Here is a 25,529-nt window from a genome sequence, read left to right on the forward strand (position 1 = left end):
TTTTTGTTTTTTTTAGTAATTTGAGGTATTTTTTTCATTTTGGTAATTTTAGTCTTTGGCGCCTTCAATTTATTCTTTTTTGTCATGTGTGATTTTAGTACTTTTTTTAAATGCTCAATTCATTTTAGTTTTCTCAGTCATTTAAGTTATTTTAATCACTTTTGTCTTTTCAGTCATTCAAGTTATTTTTGTCTTTAACTTTGCGGGTACATAACAGTCAAAAAGCCCGTGTTCAAGATAGCATTTAGTAGACCATTTAATTTTAAATCATATATTAAAAATCTCAATACAAAAAAAAATCGTGGTGAAGTTGAAGATTGTAAATCGCATTCAATCGATTCAATGACAACAAAGTTAGTCTTCATCAACAGGAATCGGATAGGAGGACAATTATTGCGAGCAAATCATAAATATCGAATGAACTCAATCGAACGAATGGGACATTTTCAATTGCCTAACAATGCACACATTCAGCAGGCAGCCACAGTTGTTGGAAGTACGTAAACATCCAGTAAGGCTTCACCGATTGAATCGATTGTTATTGATTAACACTGACAATCGAGCGAAAAGCTTCCCCGCGACAACTAACAACTGTTGATTAGGGTGGCAGTGGATGTCTGGAAAAAAAATTCAAGATTGAATTTTGAAAGCCTATATATTCTGTAGATAGGCTCAAAAAACTGACCCGTGCAAAATTTCGGCTCAATCGAACTTGATTTAGGGGTGCGTCAAAGCGCTCAAAGATGCGGTTTTTTGACCCTCAAATATCACTTAAGGGAAGACCAAAGGAAATCGGAAAAATCGAAATTTTAATTTTGTACCAAATGATTAAGAATGCATAAAACGTCGAAATCTGGGGTTATCTCGAAAAAAAATTTGCTAGAACCAGATCTCCAGAGGGTAAAAAAACTGAAACTATGAAGCGCTTCGAGGCACCTGTAAATCAAGTCCGATTGAACTGATATTTTGCACAGGTCAGTTTTTGTGCCTATCTACAAAATGTATTCGGTCGGTTTTTGAAATTTGACAAGACCCATTTGGCTGCCACTATACTTTTGATGTATGAATGTAAGTTGCTAACCAAATTCGAATCTTTCAGACCGTATTCAAGAATAAAAGAAGTTTTCTTCTCCTTCAAGAAAATGTATTGTAAAAAAGAATTTGAAATAGGTGAAACATTAAAAAATTCCAGGAAAATGTTTCAGTTGATAAATTAAATCATAGTGTATTTGACCTTTCAGAGGAGCATGGAATAATTACACTCAAATGGAAACTTTTGGGGCCCTCTGGAAGTTGTCGTTTAATTTTACAACCAGAAGTTGGCAACAGCAAATGTTTACCATTGAAATCATTTTCTCGAGTCACCATCGGTTTGTGCTGTTTTCTGCGGCTCAATTGTTTGCACATATTATTACACTTTTCACGCGCACCGATGCAGTCCTCTTCAAATTGTTTGGCCCCAGCCAGCTTGTGGGAAGTGAAGCTCGAACAAGGTTCGTAGTGGAGAGCGCTTCTAGACTAATATTTCAAAGTAAAGCGAAAGAGAGAGGGTTACGATGATAGTGAGTGTCTTTTTAATTTATATTGTTCATAAATCTTCTTGATAGGCCTCTGATTTTGAAGAAACCTTAAAGGTCTAAGGTATTTTAAGTTTTTTATGGGAATTTTATATTTAAAAAAAAAATAATTTTGATCATATCCTGATTGAAAAATTAGTTAATTTTCAGTTTCAGACATAAAAGCACATATAACACCTTTTTCATGTGGTTCATTTAAATCCTGGTCGTTGACAAATACTGCCAAACGAAAATTCCGAAACGTACGTATTTATAATGGATCTATAAATCCACGGCCTTACAGAGTAGAACTTTTTGTGGAGTACCAGAATAGAACACCATAAATCTCGATTTTTTTTTTATGTAAATCTACATATCAATAGAGCTCAAATGGTTCGTTTCCACAGCTTAGAACAATTGTTAAACCATTTGCCCAAACAATTCTACATTTTTGATTCCAAAGCCGACGCAAGAACTCCACAAGGTCCCCGCGATGGCCAGTTGCTCCCCAACAAATCCCCGTCCTAAAATTCTCGCAAAAATTCTCTTTTATGTCACACTCTGTGACTAATAGCACTGCAAGAACGAATGCAAACAGCTGGTGCAAATTGGAAAACAATTTGCACTCGCATAGTAGGTACATGGCTGAAGTCCGTATTCATTCGGTGTGATCCGGGAAAAGTGACGGTTACACTCATTCGGATCCCAGTCAGACGCGGAAAATGCTCTGAGGTAGGGGGACCTCCTCTAGGGAAAACCTTAAAATAAACGTCGGTCGACCCATTTCTGCCAGCAGAGGCAGTGGCCAAAGCGCCGATGTGTTCTTTTTTCACAATTTGGTTGCATCGATGCACTCGTCATATGGATGTAGGTATATGGAAGAGTCGAGTGAACGAAATGCAACGGCAGACACGCGATATTTGCGATCAACTTAAATAATAGAGAAGAGGGAACCCAGCGAAAATGGAGCAGTTCTGCCGGTCGCCATCATGCCATCGGCTTAAGAGACTGAGTGAATTTGCCCCGGCCTTAGCGTTCGGTATCCTATGGCCTATATTTATGAAGATTTGAAGTGCATGTTCAATGCTTGGAAAATGTACCCGGCAGTAACGGACCTAAAAAAGCAGGTCGGTGCCAAACAGTCCGGTGTCTGATAATCGCATTTGGTACATCGAAAACCCCTTGTCGTTATTGATGGGAAAATATGCCTGTGAAATACAGTTGTCCTTCAATGTGAGTTTTTGGTGAAATGTTCTACTTGTGCGTTTGAGAGTTCCAAAATAACAACCGTAAGTTTTAATCTATAAAACAAAGTGTAAGTCACTCCAAATAACTGAAAATCACTAAAAGCCTAAGCATTTTTTTACTTTTGTGTACACATAGATTCCCAAACGAATTTGTGTTACTTTAAGAGACATCTTAATTAAAAGACCTTCTATGGTATCACCCAGCGTGTTACCAAGCAACAAAGTAAGCATCGCCTCGTTGTATTCGAGCAAATATTTATGAAAAAAAAACTCACGTAAACATTCTTCAAAATTAAAAAAAAATCTTTTTCCGCTTTTGTCATTTTTGTCATTTGTGGCATTATTGCCATTTCGGTCATTTTTGTAATTTTTTGTAATTTTTGTAATTTTTTGTCATTTTTGTTATTTTTGTCTGATGACGATAATGAACTTTCAAGTGCAGATAATATAGTTCAAAATTTCAAGCTCTGAATTTTTTTGGCTGCCAATTTAAAGATTGCGTGCTGACAATAACAAAAGGTAGAAACTGCGTTTTTTTTATTGAAATTTAAAGAAGATAATGTTTTCAGAAAACAAAAATTTAGAATCAAACACAAAGAAAATATTTTTATAAAATATTTCAAAAATTAAAATAGTTTGAAAAACAAAATATTGATAACACAAGGAATCAGCATTTTGGTGCCTATGAGAATTTGGTAAATTTTCCTGAACTCGGATCTTTACACAGATTTTGTCTATCACCTTCAGTTTTGGTGATATAGAGTTCATAAGTTTTAAAATGAATCAATATTGAGTAAAATCTTCAAGAAATCTACATGAATAAAAATAACTGATTCTGAATATTTTATTTAATATTTTGATCATGATGATGATAAATGAACTTACAAAGTTAAATTTTACAGTTTCAAACACTGCAAAGATATCATAACAAGTATTGCTGATATTACTGAAAAAAGCTTAAAACAAGGTTTTACATAATTAAACATATTTGTTGAAGTCTGCAGAATTATTTGTTTTCGCTTTAAAATTTCGAAAATTCAACTTTGGTTGAAAATTTTTTGAAATTTGATGAAATTCACTTACTTAACAGAATAGGAAAAAACAAATTGGAAATTTCGCTATTTTTTTCGCAGAAATCAAAATAACTTGGGTCTTAGGAAAAGATGATAATTAAATAAAAACGTTTATTTCATAATTTTTTGTGATGTTCCAAAGTTTTGTCAAAAAAGTTCCGAAACTTATTATAATGGTTGGCTTCAAATTTTGAACTTGATTGGTTACACATCTTAATAAAAAACCTATTCTAAATACAGTACTCACTCGTTTATAGGACGCTTTTTAATCGAACCCGCTTGGTAATCGGAAGTTTTTAAGAGCTTAGACCGGATCCAGTTATAAGCTTTAACCGGGAATCCTGTTGAAATAATTTCATAAATTCATCGTATTTTTTCCCTAAATATTCCACTAATCGAATGCTTCTTGACGTTCGGCTATTTCAATATTCACTAATTAATCGATTTTTTGTACTGGATTATGCTATCAGACCGCACTGTTGTTTTCATATATTTTTTAACGTTTGTAACTCTTAAAACTCATTCGTATATTGCTTACCTAACTAATTGTTGAACAGCTATCGAGAATATATCAATTTTTGTGATAAAAAATTTTCATTTAACAGTAATACACACGTTACAGTCAATGCACTTGCGATAAACGAACGATTTCGGTAGTCAGATGCACCCTTCGGTCCCAACAGCGTCCGATTAACGGGCGAATACTGCAAGGCGAACTTATTTTCTGACATCTTTATTAACACTTATTTTTGAACACTGTCACAACCTACGGAGTGAAGCACCTTCCGTAGCATACACCTTGTTTCATGCCGTTAGAAAAGTCTGTAGGATTTAAACTGATCATAGCAATCTGATAGTTTTTTAATTCATGATTCTTTAGGATTTGAACTGATCTTAGCAATCTGATAGTTTTTGAAATCATAAGTCTGTGAGGAAAGCTAGTGCAAGTTGTGCAAAAAGCTTAGGTAAAATGAAAATCATAAAACTAATCTCAATTAATGTGAAATTTGTTTAAAATGTATAGATACAATAGCTACAGACAGTGCCAGGAAGTCCAATCAGTTTCTATATAGCTTCACGATTAATTCGCCAGCTCACGTGGAAGGGACGTTATAGTGCGAGAATAGCAAGGAAATTGAGATACTAAATGTAAGTGTCTTTACTTCCTTAAAATCTCTCAAATGATTTGAAACAAATTGTAAAAAAAAACTTAGATTAATACGGCGTGCTTAGCCTTTTCTCAAAGGAATTTATTAACGCCGACGCCGTCACAAACGACAAAATAGTTTATAATAGAAGGCTGTTAAAAAAATCGGAAAATAAATTATCTCTCTGTTATTCGCCGCGCAACAAACACATTTTGGGATCAAGTAATTTTCCATCACTACGATAAATTCCTTTTCCTCCGTTCGCACGGCCTTGTTCAATGTAAGGATCCGAAAACGGTCTTCCTTATAAGGCTCCAGGGTTAGGATCCGGAATCTAGGATAAGAATCCAGATTAGGGTCAGATCAGAATCGGCATCAATATTGGGGTGCAGGTTTAGGATTAGGGTTCCAGTTTGGGATTAGGATCCGGGATCAGCATTATGGTAGCGAGAAAATTAAGTAATATGTAGGATCCGGAATCAAGTTTCACGATCTGGATTCGAATCAAGAGACGTGATCTGAAACTGGGACTCAGTGTCAAGGTCAGCATCAGGATTCAGCATTAAAAATCAAGCAATCAAAGCCTGGAATAGGATCAGTGTTAAAAATCAGAATCTTAGATATTCCGGGATCAGAATTCAGGATCGATAATGAGAGTTAAGTTCAGAATCAAGGATAAACATTAATATTCGGTATCAGGATTAGAATCCGGGATCCAAATCAGGATTGAAAACCGGGATCAAAATCAGAACTCTGAATCATGTGCAGATTTAAGATCATGTTCAGGGTTGGAAACAGCATCTAGAATCTGGGATCAAGATTATGATCTTGAACAAAATTCCGAAACCATGATCTTGGATTATGATCTTGAATCTCAATCAGAGTTCGGTATCAGGATGTGGGATCCGTATTCAGTATACAAGATCATGCTCCAGGATCAGAATTTATGTACATATATTCAGAACCCAAGAGCATGATCCATGATCAGGAAATAAATCCAGGATGAGGACTCAGATCAGAATCGTGGGTCAGGATATAGAATCAGGATTGGAATTGGATCCGGATCTCGATTGTGTTTCGAATCAAAGTCAGGATTATGATCGGGATCAGAATTTGAAATTAAATCTGGGTCAGGATTCGGCACACGAACAGCATCGTATTCAAAACAGGATAAGAATTCGGCATCTAATGTTGATCCATTTTCTTTTCGGAATTTTTTTTAACAATATTTCGAAGTAAGTTGAAGTGATAGAAAAGCTGTGTGATACAGCTGTTAGGTTGAAGAGAAAATAGTCTGTACAATTTTAAAGTAACGGCAAAACGTTTAACCCAAATTCAGTGTAGGTACTTATGGTTGCAATTCTCCATTGAGCTTATGTTCGTGTGTAATATTAAACCTCTTCAGCTTTTTTTTGACAATTTTTATGCAAGATTTAGAAAAACCTGAAACCATAAATAAGAAACCAAACTCTTCTCTGGAGCCACCCTACCATCGGGTTGACTCATTGGATAATTTTATCCAATTTGTAAATACCAGGCTTAGTTATCTTATCATTGGTCATAAAATTCTAAACACAACACCATTACTGACGCTTTCCAAACATTCGGAAGCCTACCCTTACCAATACTTTCGAGCGGCAGCGATAAATAAAAAGTTAACAAAACTCACCAGGCTAAACTTGGACGCAATCTTGGTGTGCTCCTCCTGGTACTGTTTCCGCACCCGGCGCTTCTCCTGGTACAGATGGGCCAGTTTCTCCAGACACAGTGCCTCCAGCTGCTCGGCATTGGCCCTAATCTGCTTGGCCGTGTGCTCCAGTTCCTCCATGAAGGCGCGCCAAGCCCGCGTTACGTGACTTCCTGCGGGGAGAAGGACGAATAGTTATGTAGTATCGTTTTGCAACCGATTAATATTTAAAAAAATCTAAATTATTACAATTTAAAGTTGATGATAATAAGTCTAAACCATTAGGAGATCCCCAATGAAGCCTTGGCGACAATTTTTATTGTGTTTATTTCCCCGAAGTTGTTATCCATTTCAATGTGATTGGAGCGGGACCTGTTTTCGGGTTGGAAGTTACCTAAGCATAATCTCCGAAACTCCGAAACCCAAAAATAAACCATCAGCCGGTTATTCAACCAAAACCAAGCAGCCAAACTGCTGCTGCTGTTGTTGTTGTCTATTTGGAAAAATTTGGCACCGGTTTTCGGCTCCGCTGATGGGCTGATGGAAGCAGACAGAATGGTTACGCTGGATGGAATCGAGTTGGGGAGTTGGGAAGACCATAAAAACCATCCAGCGACCGGCAGCCCCCCCGGTTGATAACCTGTTTGATTGGCAAATGAGACAAGTTTTGGCAGTTTGGTAATTTGAAGGCTTGATTAGAGCTGGTGGTTTTTTATTCACTGGTCGGAAAAGAATGATCACAAAATAGGTGTTTTTATGGGGCGAATAAAATTTGGCGTTCTTTTCGTTAGGTGATAATTATCACAATCTAACACCAGCCTGGTGGTTTTGGAATAATTTCTTCCTTTTTTGTGCGCTGTTTTGAAACTTTTGGGTTCTTGTTAAAGAATGATTAATGAACATTTGTAATCTATTTGTCGTAAATATAAGCGTGCCAACCATTATATTTCTTGCAAATATCTCTAGGCGGTAAACATTTAAGACAAAAAGTTTGTTTTTTCTTTATCAAAAATTTTCCCTGTTTTTTCTTAACCAACATACAAAAATCCTCAATTCGTTTTCTACACCCATAGATTGATGATGTTACTTTGTATCTCGTGCGTTTCATCATCATTTACTTCATCAACCACCATCAGGATGGCTATCGGCCACTTGCCAATGAATGTCTACTGGTTTAGAAAAATTCATCTCTATTGACCTTTGCGACCATCTCTACTTCTGTCACCATCATCGCATCGGCTACATCAGTTAGCTGTCATCAGATGCCAGTATTTTTCCTCAACTGGCGGCCGGCGCTTGCTTGCGTTTTTTTTTTATCTTATTTTGACGGACAACGGACGCGTGGACTTTGTCATCGTCAAAATATATCTACTATCTTCAGTTGTCTAAGTGATATGTAGAAAAAAAAAACCATGAAGGAAATGAAAACCACCATTGCGAAAATTGGCAAGCATTTCGAGTAATCGAAACATAATGACTTAAAACGATGTTTTTTGATGCAGTATTTGAAAACAGTTGTTGACTTGATTGGGACGTATGATTACTGTTAAAGCATTACCTACTTCAGGACCTCAAAGAAGCAGTCTTAGCTCGCTGAAATGCATGCTTATAACCAATGATGTAGAATAAAATCGGTGTAAAAAAATCTGGAAAATCGGTTTAAATTTGCTTCAAACACCGGGCACTTGTGTTGTGTGGATTTTCATGATAATTTAATAGCAATGTGTTACGTATAGGGAAAGGAGAAGGAGGTATGTTCTCTCTTTTATCCCATCATCACATAAAAATTCAAAAAAATAAGAAGATTTATGAGCTTATCCTAGAACCGTATCAACAAATTCAGCACGTCTTTAGTAAAGTTTCTAAGAAATAGAACGAAGGCTGTTGAAGAACAACGAAAAATGGATATATTCAGCTCCGATTTCTTTTAATTCAAGTTTATTTATTTATTTCCTAAAATTGCATAATGTCTGGGAATCTGGGAGCTCAGCCTCCAAATGATAGATTTGGGTGGGGAGAACAAAATTTTGTATTGGGCCAACGGAAAAAATTTATGCTTAGAGGTTCCGCAAACGCGATCTTTGAAAAAAGTTTACTTTTCAAAGATTCGATTTAGAAAACAATCTGGGTCCTAAAATTTTTACAAAGTTTATATATTTTATATATTTTAGAATTTTTTTTGGGTTTAAAGACTACAAATTTGGCATATGGCCTTCTGATGAATTCCTTTAATCCTCAAAGTCTTTTGTTTGCATTTCGATTTTCAAGTAGGTATTTTTATAAAGTCGAATTTGACAAATTTAATAAAAAATATCCCATATTCAGATGTTTAATAAGGATCGAATCGTTAAGAGATCTTCACTGAACAATACAAACAGCATATCTTGTACCGCAAAGTTTGATTGCACAAAAATTCACATCTTTTGATGACATCGGCATTAAAAAAATTTACGCTGGGAACACATTTCGATCAGGTGGATAAAAAAATGTATGGATCATACACATTTTTTTAGATAAAAGCTAGCTGATTTTAAATTTTAATACAAATTTGATTCATTTTATACTTTTACGTGTTGTTTTTAACAAAAATAAAATTTAAAAGGAGACAATATATAGGTTTTGTAAAAATTTCAGGATCCTGAATTTATTAAAAATTGAATCTTTGAAAAGTGGATTTTTTTCAAATATCGCGTTTGCGGAACATCTAAACATGATTTTTTTTTTCAGTTGGACCCATACAAAAGTTTGTTCTCTATACCCAAATCTATCATTTGGAGGCTCTCCCCCAGATTCCCAGACATTATGCAATTTTGGAACATCCTAGTTTAGACCTAAATTACGATCAAAGCAACCGCACTGGTTGTTCATTATACCAGTTTCAACTCAACTTTTTTTAGAGCTGGTATAAAGATTGGTCTAAAACTGAACAGATTTGGATCCAATTTTACGCAGTTCTAAACTATTTGACAGTAAAAAGATCGCAAATGGGGTTGCCATTATTTCACTGAGTTGGATCTAATTTTTTTGGTCCAATTGTTGTATAAATTAAACCTTGAAATAGACCACGGATACAGGTGCTCTAATATCATCATAGGTTATTGGGGGAAATTTACGGACACTTCTTATAAATCTTGTTAAATAAACTATTTGCAACACATTTTCGCCACTTATACGATGTCATCATTTCTCTTTTTCAAACACTTTTTAAAGTGTTGATCGTTGACGTGACTGAAGAAACTTCAATGATGAATTCCAGTTTCCTGCTGTTAGGTGGTTGCACTTTTTCATCGTTTCACTTTAATCCATGTATTAAAAATAAGGTTGCCATATTGCCCGGTTTTGTCCGGGTTTGCTCGGATATTAAATACAAAATTTGAGAAAAGTCCTGTCCGATTCGGTCGTCAGGATTTCATTGGAAAAGCCTGAATTTTGCCCGGATTTGTTGTCATTTTCAAATCAAACTAAAAAAAACAAATTGTGTTGTAAATTTTTTTTTATTTATGCTTCTAAATGAATATTTTTGAGCAACTTTCATAAAAATAATCATGGACAGTGTTTTGAAAGCCTAAATACAGTTCAAAATCTGCTGATAAATTTTGATGAAAAATTTGTTTTCGAGTTTTTTTTCATGATTTTGTATGCGTAAGTCTTAGGTTTTGACCAATTTTACCCTGATATAGCCCGGATTTTGGTCGACTAAATATTATCAAATCAAATTCCCAAATTTTGTTAGGTTTTTAGTTAAAAGAGCCCGAATATGTCTGGCCCGAAAACGTGTCGAAAAAAGTCTGGCAACCTTAATTTAAAACATTATTTTAACAAAACTTTCGCGGGCTGAGAAAACACACGCGTGTGATTTGCACAAGGCATCGCCTACTCCTCCCAGCTCTGTTAAACAAAACAAAAATTCTCTCCACATGAAGAATATCTTGATTTATTATCTTCACCGATTATCAGGAAAAACTGTAATTTAACGGGTGGCAACTAAAATTTTGGAATTCTTTCGAGACTCCAATACTCAAACATAAACGAGCTCAGAGAAAAATGAGAGTGTTATGTGTTTTAGCTATTTTTCTCCTCTTTTAGCCAGTATTTTTTGTTTATGTTTTGTTTGCTCAGTTTTGCAACCTACATCAATACAATGCATTCACTCCATAACAGTTCATACGAAGCCCTGGGGTCCGGGTATAGTGTACGCGCTGTATTGGAGATTTGTAAAACTCAATAATCTAAAGAATGCATGTTAGCACATACTTAGGCAGAAACTGCGGTGAATCCGTGCATCCATGGTGGATAACCAACATACATACATACATGTTTTGTTTGCTCAGTTTTGCTCAAAATGCCGTCGAAGCAAGAAGCGTTTCGCGAGCGCTTTGTACAGTTCTACGAATTGCACAAAAATCTCGGCGAAAAGTGTACTTTGCAACATTTTAAAAGTGAAAATGTGGTGGCTTCCAGAACTTAAAAAGAAAAATTCAAAAAATTCAGTTGCCACCCGTTATGAAGAGATCTGAATTGATACAAAAAAATGAATGGCTATGAAAATTTTCAGGATAGTTGTCTGATCCTAGAATCTTAGAATACAAAATATTTCATGAGGTTGACGTTCTAAAAATTTACGGAGAAATTTAACAAAGTTATGTTGTTATTATCATATTGAAAAAGGTTTACAAGAATCCGTTACATTCAACACATATTGGCAGCTTTTTTTTTTAAATTTCATAGAAGTTTTCCCAGTTTGCTAGTGAATTCTATTAAAATAGGTTCGAATGTGGAGACGTTTAATTTTTTTCAATTTCTATAACAGTTCCTTCCGTATTCAGTGTCTTTTTCCTCCAGAAATGAGTATTTTAGACTGCACATTAGTGGTAGCTTTGAATTTGACAATACTAAATCCGGTCAGTATGCATATAGCATCTAAAATTTGAGGATTTTGAGAGAATTTGACAGACAATATTAAATATATAGCCTTAAAACAAATATAATTGAAACAATATTCACCACACTTATTTTCTTCATATAATGAGAAGGCGACACCATCAGCATCCTCTAGCGGACAAAATGGAAGCATTAATTCGAGAAATTCGTCTAACGTGTGAATAGCGTGTATTCCGACTCGACTTGATCAGGGATGCCAGTTTTAATAAATGAAATTGTTTGTTTCTATTCTTGCACCATAAAAGTTTTAGTAAACCAACAAATTTTATTGTTTCAAAAAATACATAGATTTGGATGCGCATAAAGTGTTTTTTTAAGAAAAAGATTTTAAATTCAATCGGTCAACTTCTTAACTGTTTATCAAAATTTTGCTTACTAATAATAGTTAAGGAAAAAAATATCACGAAATTTACGTAGAAATATCGTTATTTTCTCTTTACTAGTTGACGGGTGTCGCCTTTCAATTTGGCAAAAAATGGGGTTTTAAACGATTCGTATTAAAAGATGGTATTGTTATTGTCTCATGCTAGATTTTTCTTGTTATTATTTGAACATTTTCAAACAAATTGGTTTATCATTATCAAACTATAAAGTTTGTTAGATCATTTATCCAGATCTTAGGTCAAAGGACATTATTCCGAGCTTTTATCGAGCAATAACATGACAATAATCTCTCTTGAATGTTTATAATTAATGAATTTATTAAAAAAATCAATTTTAACAAAGCGTTTCAGAAATGCCAGTGCTCCAAAAAAACAAAAAGCTTACAACTTATATCTATGTTTTCTGATTATGGACTTGGAATCATGCCTGAGAGACTTGTGACATTTCTTCTGAAAAACATGAAAGAAGTAAAGGCTGGTGGTGCGAATTTTGAATTCATTTCTTAAATGAGCGGAATTTATTTTTTTTATGTGTTCCTAAACTAAACAAAAAAAGTGATGAAAATATGTTCGGACGGCATCCCTGATCAGCATTTTGACAACTCCAGATTAACATTTTGAAAGGGCACAGATTGATTTTTATTATTAATTGAGACAAATGTATGCAACAGAATTGTTTTTTCTTTCAAATTCAAACCAATTGTACTGAAATAAATAAAAAAAACTCTTTCGATTCGCAATGAATAATCGGAATGCGATATATTTCTTAATGTTTTCCCATCATTTATTTGTGCACGTGAACGCAAAACAAAAATCTAAACAAATGAAAAATCACAGCTGAAATAGTTTCACAGAAACGATTATCAAGGAGAAAACAAAATTTGAGCACATTTTTTTTTAATTAATACGAAAACTGTGTGCACATTAAGCATCATGTCATTTGTTATTACCAAGAAGGAAAAATTCTGTTCCCGCCATGGAATTTGACGAAATTTTATTGGTATTGGCATGTATATTGGTTTTGAAATGAAACGTTTTTATTATTTTATACTATTGCAAAACAAATGATATTCCAAAACACAAAAAACTGTTAAAATATAACTAGGAAAAATAAATAATAGTCATTTTTGAATTTCAATTTTTTTTATTACTTTATCTATATTTAATTTTCGTCTCTTAGCTAAGCTTTTAAAATTTGTATTAAGCTTCCGCTTATTTTGATTTGCCTTTTTGTATGACATATTCTAGGTAACGGATCGTTGTTAAAAACTCGAAATAAAGACAAAGATAAAATAAAATTTATGGAATTTGATTTAAAGAAACTAAAAGGCGCAAATGTTTGATTAAGAAGTTTGTAGTTTGTTTGCTTTCTCGTTAAGTGTTGGCGTAAATTTGCAATGCAAAAGTCTAAAATCTGTGCAGGCAGATTTTATGGCGAGTGTCGTAAATCAATGTATTTTTAGTTATTTATGAAGTCATAATAAATTAGTCATTTATTACGAATTCTTGACCTTAAAGTTTATGATTCTAATAACATTCCCTTTTCATTCTTTCTTTTTTAAACTTTGCGCTAAATCGATAGGAATATTACAATCACGATGTTTAAGAGTATCAGCAGCGGTCAGGTGCTCCTCGGTATTGAAAAAGCAAGCCAGGAGCAATATTTGAATACCGACCAGCTCCTGATTTGACAGATGCTAACAAAAGGAAATAGCATCAAAAAACAACAACACCTATCGGAGCGTCACCAGTGGCTAAAATGGAAACCAGTTTAGCACTTACCGGTGCGCAAATGTACTGCTAAAGCTAAAAAAGGACCTAGAATGTGTCCGGGGTTAACACCTGGGATAGCACTTATCGCTGCCGATGCTTTAAGGGTTTAGACAACGTTTTAAGAATTGTAAGAATTTTCGCTGTTAATAATTCATATTTATTCAAATAGTAATCATTTTACTTCCGCCTTTTCTATATGCTACGCCACACTTTTTGCGATTGTCAATTGAAAAATCAGGACACCTGGCATCTCTGATCGAAGCTCCGAAAAAATTCATAGTGTAATAGTTCCATTTCTGTCGCCAGATAGCGCTATTCGTGTCTCCCGATTTCTCGTTAAGTGGTGTATATCGGTTCTAGTATATCTGCTTAAAAGATAACGTTGGCTCTTGTTAAAAATTCCAATCATAATCACAAATTGCATGTTGCATCTCGAAAAAAAAGTTCTGTTTTACTTGTGGAGAGCTTGTTTAAAATGAATTTTTTCTAACTACAACCTTGCAGTAGGAAGTAAAAATTCAACAATTTTGAGGGGAATTTATAAAACTTTCGAGAATTTTTTTGCAAAAGAAACCAGCAACTTGGCTTATAATAATAAAACCATTGATTGAAAATCATTACTCCATCAATTTGATTCAGAAATTTATACATATTAAAATTATCTTTGAGTTGATCTGAATCCGAATCCAGCATTAAGCGCATCAAAGAGAGCTGACATGTGTCTTTTGCTGAAAGATGTCCCGGAATCCTTCTACCGAGAATCGGAAGTAATTTCAAGTGGTTTCCGAGGAAACGGGATTTAGCCATGATGGAACCCCAATCGGTTTGATTATTCCTTTTTACCACCAAGTAATCCCCACTGCTAGGGTTGGATCAGTAGACTGAGTCGATTTGGGGTCATTTTTGAATTTTTCAAACCCTGGGGTCTTAAAAGCTTCGTTTCGGTTCAAAACTCATCCATGATTTTTTGCAGAATTTTTAAGTAATGTTTACATGAGTAAATTTGGACTTTTAGGTTTGTATGGGAAAATTGAATATTTTGTACTGAAAAATCATCATCATTTTTGTTATTTCTGTACAACCGAGCCTGCTAATGGTTTTTGTGCCAATTTATAAATTCCCTAAAGGAAATTTTCCGCTGAACAACTTTGTCGAAGACCGTAAATTCGTATCTAATCAGACAAAAAAGTTATTAGCTGTTTAACAGAGGTATGTCTTTTGGCATTGATAAACAATAAATTCAATAGACACCACTGCTGAGTGCCTTGCGAAGAACTGCATGACTACTTTTCATGCAATACTTCGCGGGGCACAAGCAGTGGTGTCAATTGAATTTATTGTTTATCAATGCCAAAAGACATACCTCTGTTAAACAGCTAATAACTTTTTTGGCTAATAAGATACGAATTTACGGTCTTCGACAAAGTTGTTCAGCGGAAAATTTCCTTTGCAAAATTTATAAATTGGCACAAAACCCATTAGCAGGCTTGGTTGTACAGAAGAAACAAAAATGATGATGATTTTTCAGTACAAAATATTCGATTTTCCCATACAAACCTAAAAGTCCAAATTTACTCATGTAAACGATACTTAAAAATTCTGCAAAAAATCATGGATGAGTTTTGGACCAAAACGAAGCTTTTGAGACCCCAGGGTTTGAGAAATTCAAAAATGACCCCAAATCGACTCAGTCTATTGGATCAGCAACAGGATGAAGCAAACACAAACAGCTTTCTCAATTTCAATGGAAGTAGAGGTTATTCGATACGGGGCTGGGTTGGGGTGGCATATGTATGTGATACGAACTTTCTTTATCTGTGGCATCAATTAAAAGAAGCGTTTCTCGCGAAATGAACTTAGCAGGGAAGAGCTCCTTGGCAAACAGGTTTCGTTGAACTTCGGTAACAAATTCCGATGAAGAAACGTTCTCTACCCTATAGTTGTACTCTTTTGACCCTTTAGTAAAAATTTAGGGAAAATGATGGAATTCGAAACGAGAATTGCCAAGATGTAGTATGAAGCACAGGACATAACTTTCTTGAAGATTTGCATACATCGACTTCGCGACTAGAATGAAGACGAAAGTTCTATGAAGCTTACCTTGCAGATCATCCGATCGGTCAACCTTGAGACCCTGTTGCGTAACAGCTGCCAGCGAGGTGGCGTACTCCTTGTCACACTTGCTCTTCTGAATCAGGCACCGTTTCATTGTGTCCAGCAGTTTCAGTTCGGCTTCCTGTCGGTTGAGCAGCGCTTCGTGCGCCGCCCGACCTTGCAGCGCCGATGAGAACCCCATTTTGGTTTTGTTTTTGCCGTTTTCTGGTCTCCTCTCAATACGACTGTCGTTTCCCGGGGATTTCGATATTGACTTACATTCACAAATTGATTAATGCACAATCACAACGCTTCACCCGAAAACAGAGGAGGGAAAAACATTCACATTTTCAGCGGCCAAACTAGCTTTAAACACTGTATTCACCGTATCGGTTTCATTTCATTGGTATGCACTTGCTGGCGGTCTTCGAGAAGGCGATGGATGCTCCGCCGCAGCTTGTTGACTTTTCCTTTCCGCCAAAACTATTGCGTCACTTCTTGATATCTACTCACTTAAAACGAAGAGAACCTGTCATAAAAATTAATGCCTCCGTTTAGTGCAGCAGTCGCGACTGAGTTACACAAATTTGTTGAAATCATTGGCCGCTGGCTAGGCTGGGCTGTTGTTATCAGCAGTTTTCGAAATATTTTTTTTTTAATTCAATCTAGTTTCAAACAAAAAAAGTTTAGTAATATTTGAAACTTTCCAAACCGTAGCTAAAATTAATCTCGAAAACGAAATCTAAATGACCGCCTAACATTTCCGAAACATCAGTGCAAGATTTTTGCCAACTTTTTTTCCAGCTTCAATCAAAAGACGCAGTCAAATACCCCCCAAGCATTGTCTTCCATAATAATGATTAGCACGCAAAAGCTCACCTGTCACACGAATCTGCGCAAATACTAAACTAGGCATTACCACCACCAATATTATACCCCCTGGAGCAGCCAGTAAAGTATCTACTACGATCGTGGACAGCGAAAGCCTGCCAGACGACCGTGGATCTTTCACTTGTCGGCATATTTCTTCAGGAGGAGTTTGTCCGCTCTTCTTCTTCTTCCTCCACTGAATTACTACGTGATGGCGTTTCCTGTGCTGAACTGAATCACTACTCTTTCGGACATTCCACAAAGTGACACGACAAGCAGCGGTGCACAACCAATCACTGTCCAGCAACTTTACTACCTACTGGCATTTTTTACATGTCGCGGTTGCACAGTTACTCAATGACAGCGCTTTTTTGCTGTTCAACTCCTAAATGTATTTGCCCCACTAGACTGAGTCGATTTGGGGTCATTTTTTATTTCCCCAAACCCTGGGGTCTAAAAAGCTTCGTTTTGGGTCAAAACTCATCGATGATTATTTTGCAGCATTTTTAAATAACGTTTAAAAGAGTAAATGTGAACTTTTATGTTTGTATGGGAAAAATCAACATTATTTTTGTTTCTTCTGTGGAACCAAGCCTGTAATGGTTTTCATGTCAATTTATAATTTCTACTCATAGAAATTTTTCGCTGAACAACTTTGTGCATGACTGTAACTTCGTATCTAATTAGGCTAAAAAGTTATTAGCTATTGAATATGGGTATGGTTTTTGGCATAGAAAAACAATCAATTTAATTGACATCACTGCTTGGGCCTAGCGAAGTGTTGCTTGAAAAGTAATCATGCAATACCTCGCTAGTCCCTAGCAGTGATGTCAGTTTAATTGATTGTTTCCAATGCCAAAAGACATAACCCTATTCAACAGCTTATAATATTTTTGCCTAATAAGATACAAAGATACGGTCTTGAACAAAGTTGTTCAGCGAAAAATTTCCTTTGTAGAATTTAAAAGTTGGCACAAAAACCAGGCTATCTTCCACAGAAGAAACAGAAATGATGTTGTTTTTTTAGAACACAATAATAAATTTTCCCATACAAACACAAAAGTTCAAATTTACTCATGTAAATATTACTTAAAAATTTTGCAAAAAATCATGGATGAGTAGTGAGCCAAAACGAAGCTTTTTAAAACTCAGAGTTTTAGTAATTGAAAAATGTTCAGAAATCGACTCAGTCTATTGCCCCAGCCCAGTCAGTGGGAGAGTTTCACCTACTTTGGTCGTATTTCTTTCGAACGCATGATCACTACCTACTATCACTCTAGGTAGGTGTGATCTTCAAAACGAAGCTACGTACACTCACAACTGAATCCGCAAAACCTGTATACAGCTGTAGAGTGTGACACTACACCGAAGTTGTCAATAAGCTCCCATATCGAAGACTGAACTGCCGGTTTGCAGATGTTAAATCTGTAATGGATGAAAAAAAAAGAGAAAAAAAAACGTTAGCAATCATCATTTGAATAAATATGGAAATGTGTGTCGCCTGCCTGGTGGGTGAGCTTCTGCTGTTGATGCGATCAAGTTTCAATGAATGCTTTAGGTACACGAAGCTCGGGCGGAGGTATCGGTTATAATTTACAAATCATAGCTACGACGCCATCAGAGGAGGGACTTTTTTTCCTCTACAATGCAAATTATGAATAGGAATGGGGACAGTTCTAAATAGATACGCAAAACAAATGTGGTTTTGAATTAATCACGATTCTGAACGTTAAATATAAGTTTTATAGACGTAAAATAGAAGAATCCAAAAGATTATACAAACTTGATTTGTAAACATCGGTTAGCTGTGTCGAAAAGCTAGACTAAGCTATCCTAAAGTTAGTTGACCGTGTCCAACTCAGATAATCGATGAGCTACTGTAAGGTCATTGTCCTACCGTAATATAGATGAACATCTGTATGGATTGACCAACTAGCAAAAAATGTGTTTTCCCATTTTGATGACTGCATACCTGTTCTACAAAATTTGTTTGCCGCTCAATGACACTAATTGCGTTTTGAACGCTTTCTTCTGCGAATGTGTTCGCAGGCTCAATAAAAAAACGCAGTACAAGAAAAATTAGAAAAAAAAATTAAAATTATGAGGGTGCGGTGTGACCTTTAAAATGACTTAAGCCCACAAAATGCATAAAACTTTGATTAAACGAAACGATCAAAGTCAGATGTCAATAAATAAGACGAAAAAAAGGCGAGAAGACGTCGATGACGAAGCGCCAAATTGTATATTTCATTCTTGCTTTGTCTGTTTGATATACAACCGCAAACATTCAAGGTTTCACTGGAGCGTTTTTTTTTTTCAATTTCGTCACCTCTCTTCTTAAACGCAACGCAACGCATTCCATCCAGCCCAGCATCATTCTTGGCGCTCACGATATAATCCAGCATCATCCGTTTCATCAAAGTTTTGATTTTTATTTGCCGCTGATTTGAAGGTACCTACCTATGAACGTTTTATTCGACTTTGCAGTTTGAGGCTGCACCCGCACGTGCGCCAAATGACGTCAAGCGAAGGATTCGCATTTTGTGAAGGTTGATGACGGAGGGCCGAATATTTCAAGATTGATGGTTCTTTACGTATTGAGGATAGAAATATATAACAAAAAGTTGAGAAAAACTATTTTTAATAAACTTAGGATATGGAAACTTCTGAAAATTACGCAATACAAATCTATCAACAACACGTTAGATTCAGGTTGCCAGAATTTTTTCCACTCCCATCCGGGCCTAGCAATTCCGGGCATTTTTTCATAAAAACCTGGCAAAATCCGGGCATGGATTTCAATTTTTCAAATCCAAAAACCTGGCAAAAACCGGGCAAAATTTAGGTGTAATTATACATAAAAGCAAAGAAAAAATGCAAAAAAAATGAAATTAATATTTTATTATTGTAATTGCAGACTTCCAAAAATTTTTTGGAACACTTAAATATTTAAAGGTTTATAAAAGTTAATCAGCGAAATTATTTGAACAACCGCTGAAAATTTCCATACCGTTAATCGATTTTGCTGAAACTTACTCAAAAACTTTGATTTTTTTTTGGTTTCTTTGTGAAAATTGTGAAAAAATCCGGGCAATATCCGGACTATTTTCAGTATATCCGGGCAACCGGGCCGGACCGGACTTTTTCGAAATTTAGCATCAAATATCCGGGCAAACCCGGATAAAACCGAGCAATCTGGCAAGCTTACGTTAGATACTTAAACTAAAAGCAACTTTGTTTTGAAGCATTTCAATTCCTTTGATTGATGGAGTGGATGAAAAGAATGAGTCCCACATCTGCAGTGTTACTCATGCTCTCTTTCCTTTTTCGATCAATAACGGCGCTTGCCACGTCCTAGTAGTCAGTGAGAATGAATAAATCTTACCAACATATCTTTCTGTTTGGGTTTTTGTTGCGAAATGAAAAGCAGGTTTTACGCAACAAGAGATACAAAATAAACTTTATTAAAAACGAACAATTATAAAAACTTTAAGTGGACTCATGCCGATAAACTGGTGTATAATAATGTGCTTCTAAAACGTGTCTCGATGACAATACTCCTACACGACAGAGATGGCGACTTCCTTCAGTATGACGTCTGTCACATGATGAGTCACCGATGGGTAACCATGGCTCGGATGAGGGGTCCATCCAACACCTCCCCCTTTTAATACAGGTGATACGGCTCATAACGCACTGGCGCTCTTCTGGTCCTCGAAGAGTGGCGAGGTATGAGCGGATTAGCTGGGTGAGGCTGCCTCCGATGTGGTCTGGTAGTTGATTCCATTTCCTGTTGTACGAGAGCAGGTATTAAACTAGAGTTAGTTCGAATTTCGTTGTTGTCTTCTGGAACCGAATTCGACTCGGACAAACCCCAAGAATCGAGTAAAATAGATAGTGGGATTCTGGCCGAGGACTTGGACTTAATTGATTCTTCTGCAGACTCGCACCGTTGCCTCATCTGGTTGCAGTGCGATCGAATTAGTTTTGATTTCTGTGGGAGCCATACGTTGTAGATTACATTTCCTACTCGTTCTAAAATTTGACCCGGTTCCCAGCACCAGGAGTTATTTTCGTAGACTTTTGCCCAGACCAGGTCCTGACGTTCATAGCTTCTGGCCTTGGCACCGTGTTTTCGATTGAACTGCTGATCTTGCTTGGTGGTTTTCGAAAAGTACTGGGACGGTGGTTTGAGTAAGTCGAGAGACGTGCGCACTGGCCTACCCAAAAGAACTTCAGCTGGCGTTTTTCCATCCGGTGCACCGCGACACGGGGTGGAGCGATAACAAAGAAGAAAAGTGTCTATGGCTTCTGCTAGGACCTCTCCCCCTGCTGTAATTTTCTTCAGTGTCCTTTTGAACGTGTCGACAAAACGTTCAGCAAGTCCGTTAGACTGCGGGTGGAATGGTGGTGTTTTCAGATGCAAAATTCCATTCACTTCGCAGTATCGCTCGAATTCTTCGCTGACCAATTGCCGACCGTTGTCGCTAACCAGGGTTTCCGACATGCCAAATCTGGCGAAAATACTACGGAGGATGATTAAAGTATCAGCCGTAGTGATCCGTTTTGTTGGGACTACCTCGGGCCACTTGCTGAATGCGTCGACGAGAATCAAATAATACATACCATCGACTGGCCCAGCATAGTCGATGTGAATCCTTTGCCAGGGTTTGGTGGGAGCTGGCCAGGATTCAAGAGTTGTTTTTCTGTTGGTTTTGGCTACACTAGCGCACTCGGTGCAGGCGCGAACAAGTTGAGCGATGCTGTCGTCGATACCAGGCCAATACACGTAGTTTCTGGAGATCGAACGCATTCGATCCACACCTGGGTGGCCTTTGTGCAGCTGGTGGAGAATTTTCTTGTGGAATTTCGCTGGAATAACTAATCTTTCTCCATATGTCAGGCACCCCGAAGAAGAAGACAGACCGTCGCGACGCAAGTAGAATTGCTGGAGTTGTGTGTCGCTGAGATCCGATTTGCTTTTCGGCCAGCCCTGCTGGACGAAACGTAGAACTTGCTTGAGTATCGGATCGGATTGTGTTTCCGCTTGAATAGCCTTGAAAGTTAACGGTAACACCTCCAAGGATTGTTGAACGACGGAATGGATGGTCTTCTCCAGCTCAATTGACGCAATAACAAACTCTTCGTCTGGTCGAATATGCGTGTTGATCAACCGAGACAAAACGTCTGCATGCCCGAAGCTTTCAGTCGAAACGTACTGTATGGTGAAGTCTTACAACAACAATGTCAACGCCCACCTCTGCAGTCTGTTGGCTGTGTAGATAGGGATTCCTTTTTTGGATCCGAAGATGGCCAACAGTGGTTTGTGATCCGTCTCGAGAGTAAAGTGCCTCCCAAACAGCATTCGATGAAAACGTGTCACGGCGAAAATCAAAGCTAGACCCTCTTTTTCGATCTGGCTGTAATTGGTTTCAGCCGGGGTCAAACTGCGGGAAGCGTGACAAACAGCTTTGATAGTCCCGTCGGGGAAACGGTGAGCGATTCGTGCACCAATGCCCACTGATGATGCGTCGGCCGAGACTATTATTTCCTGCTTCGGGTCGTAGTGGGTGAGAGCGAGCGGCGATTGTAGAAGCTTTTTAAATCGGTCGAACGCTTGTTGACACGCGCCACTCCACTCCCACTTGACTCCTGTTTTCAGAAGTTGGTCCATGGGAAATCTCAGCTGGCGCATTTCGGGGATGTACTTGGAGTAATAATTTACCGCCCCCAGGTATGAGCGGAGTGTCGGTACGTCGTGCGGTGCTGGCATTGCTGCAATGGCGGAAACCTTATCCGGGTCGGGCCGAATACCATCGGTGTCGAGGATCTGTCCCAGATATTTGATTTGTCGCATATTGAACCGGCACTTTTCAATGCGAACCGTGAAACCGTAGTCCTGGAGTTGGCTTAGAACCTGGTGTACGTTCCGGTTCAGTTCGTCCTCCGATTTTCCTCCAACCAGAAGATCATCCAAGTAGCCACGAGTGCATTGAAGTCCGCTTAGCATGGCATCGACTATCTGCTGGAATGCTCCCGGGGCAGATTTGATACCCGGAGACAGTCGTGTGAAGCGGAACAAACCTTTGTGGGTGTTTATGGTGAGGAGATGCTGGCTATTTTCGTCCACCTGGACCTGGAGATAGGCGTCCGAGAGGTCGATGTGAGTGAAAAATCGACAACCGGACATGCTGGTGAATATATCCTCTGGCAGAGGAAGTGGATTTTGATTTGCTTCCAGCACACTGTTGAGTCCTGTGGAGAAATCGGCACAGATGCGAACGGTACCGTTTGGTTTGCGGACGACCACAATCGGCGCGGCCCAGTCCGAAAAATCGACCGGTTGCAGGACGCCGAGATTTACTAAGCGCTGGATTTCATCCTCAACAACACCTTCCATGCTGTAGGATACGGGGCGTTTACCACGGAACACTGGTTTTGGATTTCCACGGAGTGACAACTGCACTTTGGTCTTGGTGCACAGACCCATACGACTGGTGAACACTTCGGAGAACTTCGATTGCAAATCTGCCCCGATTTTGGACGAGGGATCTGTGCTGCTGGTTACTTGGTTGCAGAACGTGTTAAACGGGACGTCCCACAAGCCAAACATCTCTATCCAATCGGTGCCCAGTACGGATAGGTTCACTTTCGGAGAAGCGACGTAACATAAACCTCGTTTGGAAGTGCCGTTTATGTTTACATCACACCAGAATTCCGAAGCGAGCGGTAAAGGATCGCCCGATGCTGTTATCGCCTGGCATGATGGTGGGTGGGCGGCAGGTTTGCCGATCTGCTTCCACAATGCCTCGGTGATTACACTTATGTCCGAGGCAGAGTCGACCTGCAGCCGAACTGGGACATTATTAATCAACACCTCCGCATATTTCCTACTGCGGTTGACTGCGTTTATCGACACCACTTTTGTTGACTTCTTGTGTTTTGCACTTTTTTGTTTTCCAGCCGATTTCCCGAGAAAGCAGGCACAGTAGCCTTCCCTGTGGCCTCTTTTCCCGCACTCACGACACTGGTGATCCCGAAAATGGCACTCCTTCGCGAAGTGCATGCCTCCACATGCCCAGCAGGGACTCCGCGGTTGATCGGTGGTAGTTTTGTTTCCGAAATCACTGGATGACTTTCGGTGTTGTTTCGGAAACTTGCTATCACTTTTATTCACTGAGTTCACTGCCGGTTGTGAGAGTTTCTCGACCATCACATTATCACTTTTAAGGTTCATGAGATTCCGGCTTTCTTCCACAATTTTCGCCAACGTCACATCAGCAGATTCGTTTAATTTATTTATTAAGCGCATCCGGATGTCAGTGTCTTTGGGCGATTTGAGTCCACAAACAAATATCAGACATTTAAAATGTTCTTCAGAGATGTCTGATAACTTAAAATCCACACACATTCTGTTCACTTTACAGGAATACGCCAAAATGTCCTCCGAATCTTCTTTTGCCGTTTGAAGGCACTGGAATCGCCGATGAAATACGGAGACAGGAGATCCGAATAGCTTTTTCAGCGTTTCGGTGGTTTCCGCAAAGCTGAACTCCTTCGACAGTTTTGGAAGGACGAACGAAGTGTACCGCTCATGCGCGGCGGGGCTTAGCTTCCTCATTAAAAGCCGCACTTTTGCAGCGTCGTCGAGTTTCGCTGCATCTTTGTCGAACAGCTCGGAGTAACGGCAGAACCAGGCGTCGAAGGTACAACCCTGGTCTGGATCGTAGTTGAACTCTGTGATGTTACTCGCTAGTGATTCTAGGGCAACATCATCACGGGACAATTCCTTAAAACAGCGCTGAGTGGCATCCAGCTGTTCGGACAACTTTGAAAACAGTTGTTGCTGTTGCTGGAGGATTTGGGCCAGCGCTTGTTGGAACGAAAAAGCCCTTGATCCCGGCACTGGTGGTGGTTGATTGTCCGTCATTCTAACCTCGAAGAATCACTCCCGGAGAAAAACGTTATTTTCCCGAAACTCGACCGATTATGCAAAAAAAACCGACTTGCAAATACTCGTCGCCACTTTGTTGCGAAATGAAAAGCAGGTTTTACGCAACAAGAGATACAAAATAAACTTTATTAAAAACGAACAATTATAAAAACTTTAAGTGGACTCATGCCGATAAACTGGTGTATAATAATGTGCTTCTAAAACGTGTCTCGATGACAGTACTCCTACACGACAGAGATGGCGACTTCCTTCAGTATGACGTCTGTCACATGATGAGTCACCGATGGGTAACCATGGCTCGGATGAGGGGTCCATCCAACAGTTTTATTTTGGTTACTACCCTATCTTCTGTATACTTGAACCTCTGTATAGGAACTTCAGCCCTATAGTTGAACTTTGTGAAAATACGTATTGAATTGACAAAAGTAGCTCCTATTTTCGAGACAACTTTTTAAAATATTTTAAATATTGACTAAAAAAATTTGTGCACGTTAATAAAAAAAAGAACATTACCATTTTTAAAATATGTCGGTTTTAATCCAATGATCAACTTACCCTAAAAGCGCGAATAATTTTGACTTTTAGGAAAAAAGTTTTGTTATGAGGCTCAAAATTTTGGTTTTTTGGACCCTCAAATATCACCTAAGAGGGGACCAAAGGATATTCGGAAAATCTAAATTGAAATTGTAATGCCAAGTGACATAAATACATAAAAAATCGAAATCTGGTGTTACCTAGAAATTTTTTTTTGTTTAAAATCGACTTTAAAATTTTGAAAAAATCATCTGAGGAGGGATCAAAAG

General features: G+C 37.8%; 2 protein-coding genes across 2 annotated transcripts; both read right to left on the reverse strand.

Annotated features, from left to right (window-relative positions):
- Positions 1 to 6,693: 6,693 nt before the first annotated feature.
- On the reverse strand, positions 6,694 to 18,197 carry LOC129760091 (tyrosine-protein kinase Fer-like; the record flags this gene model as incomplete). The annotated part of the gene is made up of 3 exons (XM_055757663.1): positions 18,085 to 18,197; positions 15,909 to 16,431; positions 6,694 to 6,884 (listed from the first exon to the last, which is right to left on the reverse strand). Coding segments are annotated over exons 2-3 (387 nt in total), but the record flags the coding sequence as incomplete, so codon positions are not given.
- Positions 18,198 to 20,439: 2,242 nt separating this feature from the next.
- On the reverse strand, positions 20,440 to 24,702 carry LOC129760092 (uncharacterized protein K02A2.6-like). The gene is made up of 2 exons (XM_055757664.1): positions 22,031 to 24,702; positions 20,440 to 21,973 (listed from the first exon to the last, which is right to left on the reverse strand). The coding sequence occupies exons 1-2, from the start codon at positions 24,700 to 24,702 to the stop codon at positions 20,440 to 20,442; spliced, it is 4,206 nt and encodes a 1,401-aa protein (XP_055613639.1).
- Between the last annotated feature and the right edge of the window lie 827 nt (positions 24,703 to 25,529).

This window comes from Uranotaenia lowii, unplaced genomic scaffold (genome assembly GCF_029784155.1).
Source record: "Uranotaenia lowii strain MFRU-FL unplaced genomic scaffold, ASM2978415v1 HiC_scaffold_418, whole genome shotgun sequence".
NCBI lineage: Eukaryota > Metazoa > Arthropoda > Insecta > Diptera > Culicidae > Uranotaenia > Uranotaenia lowii.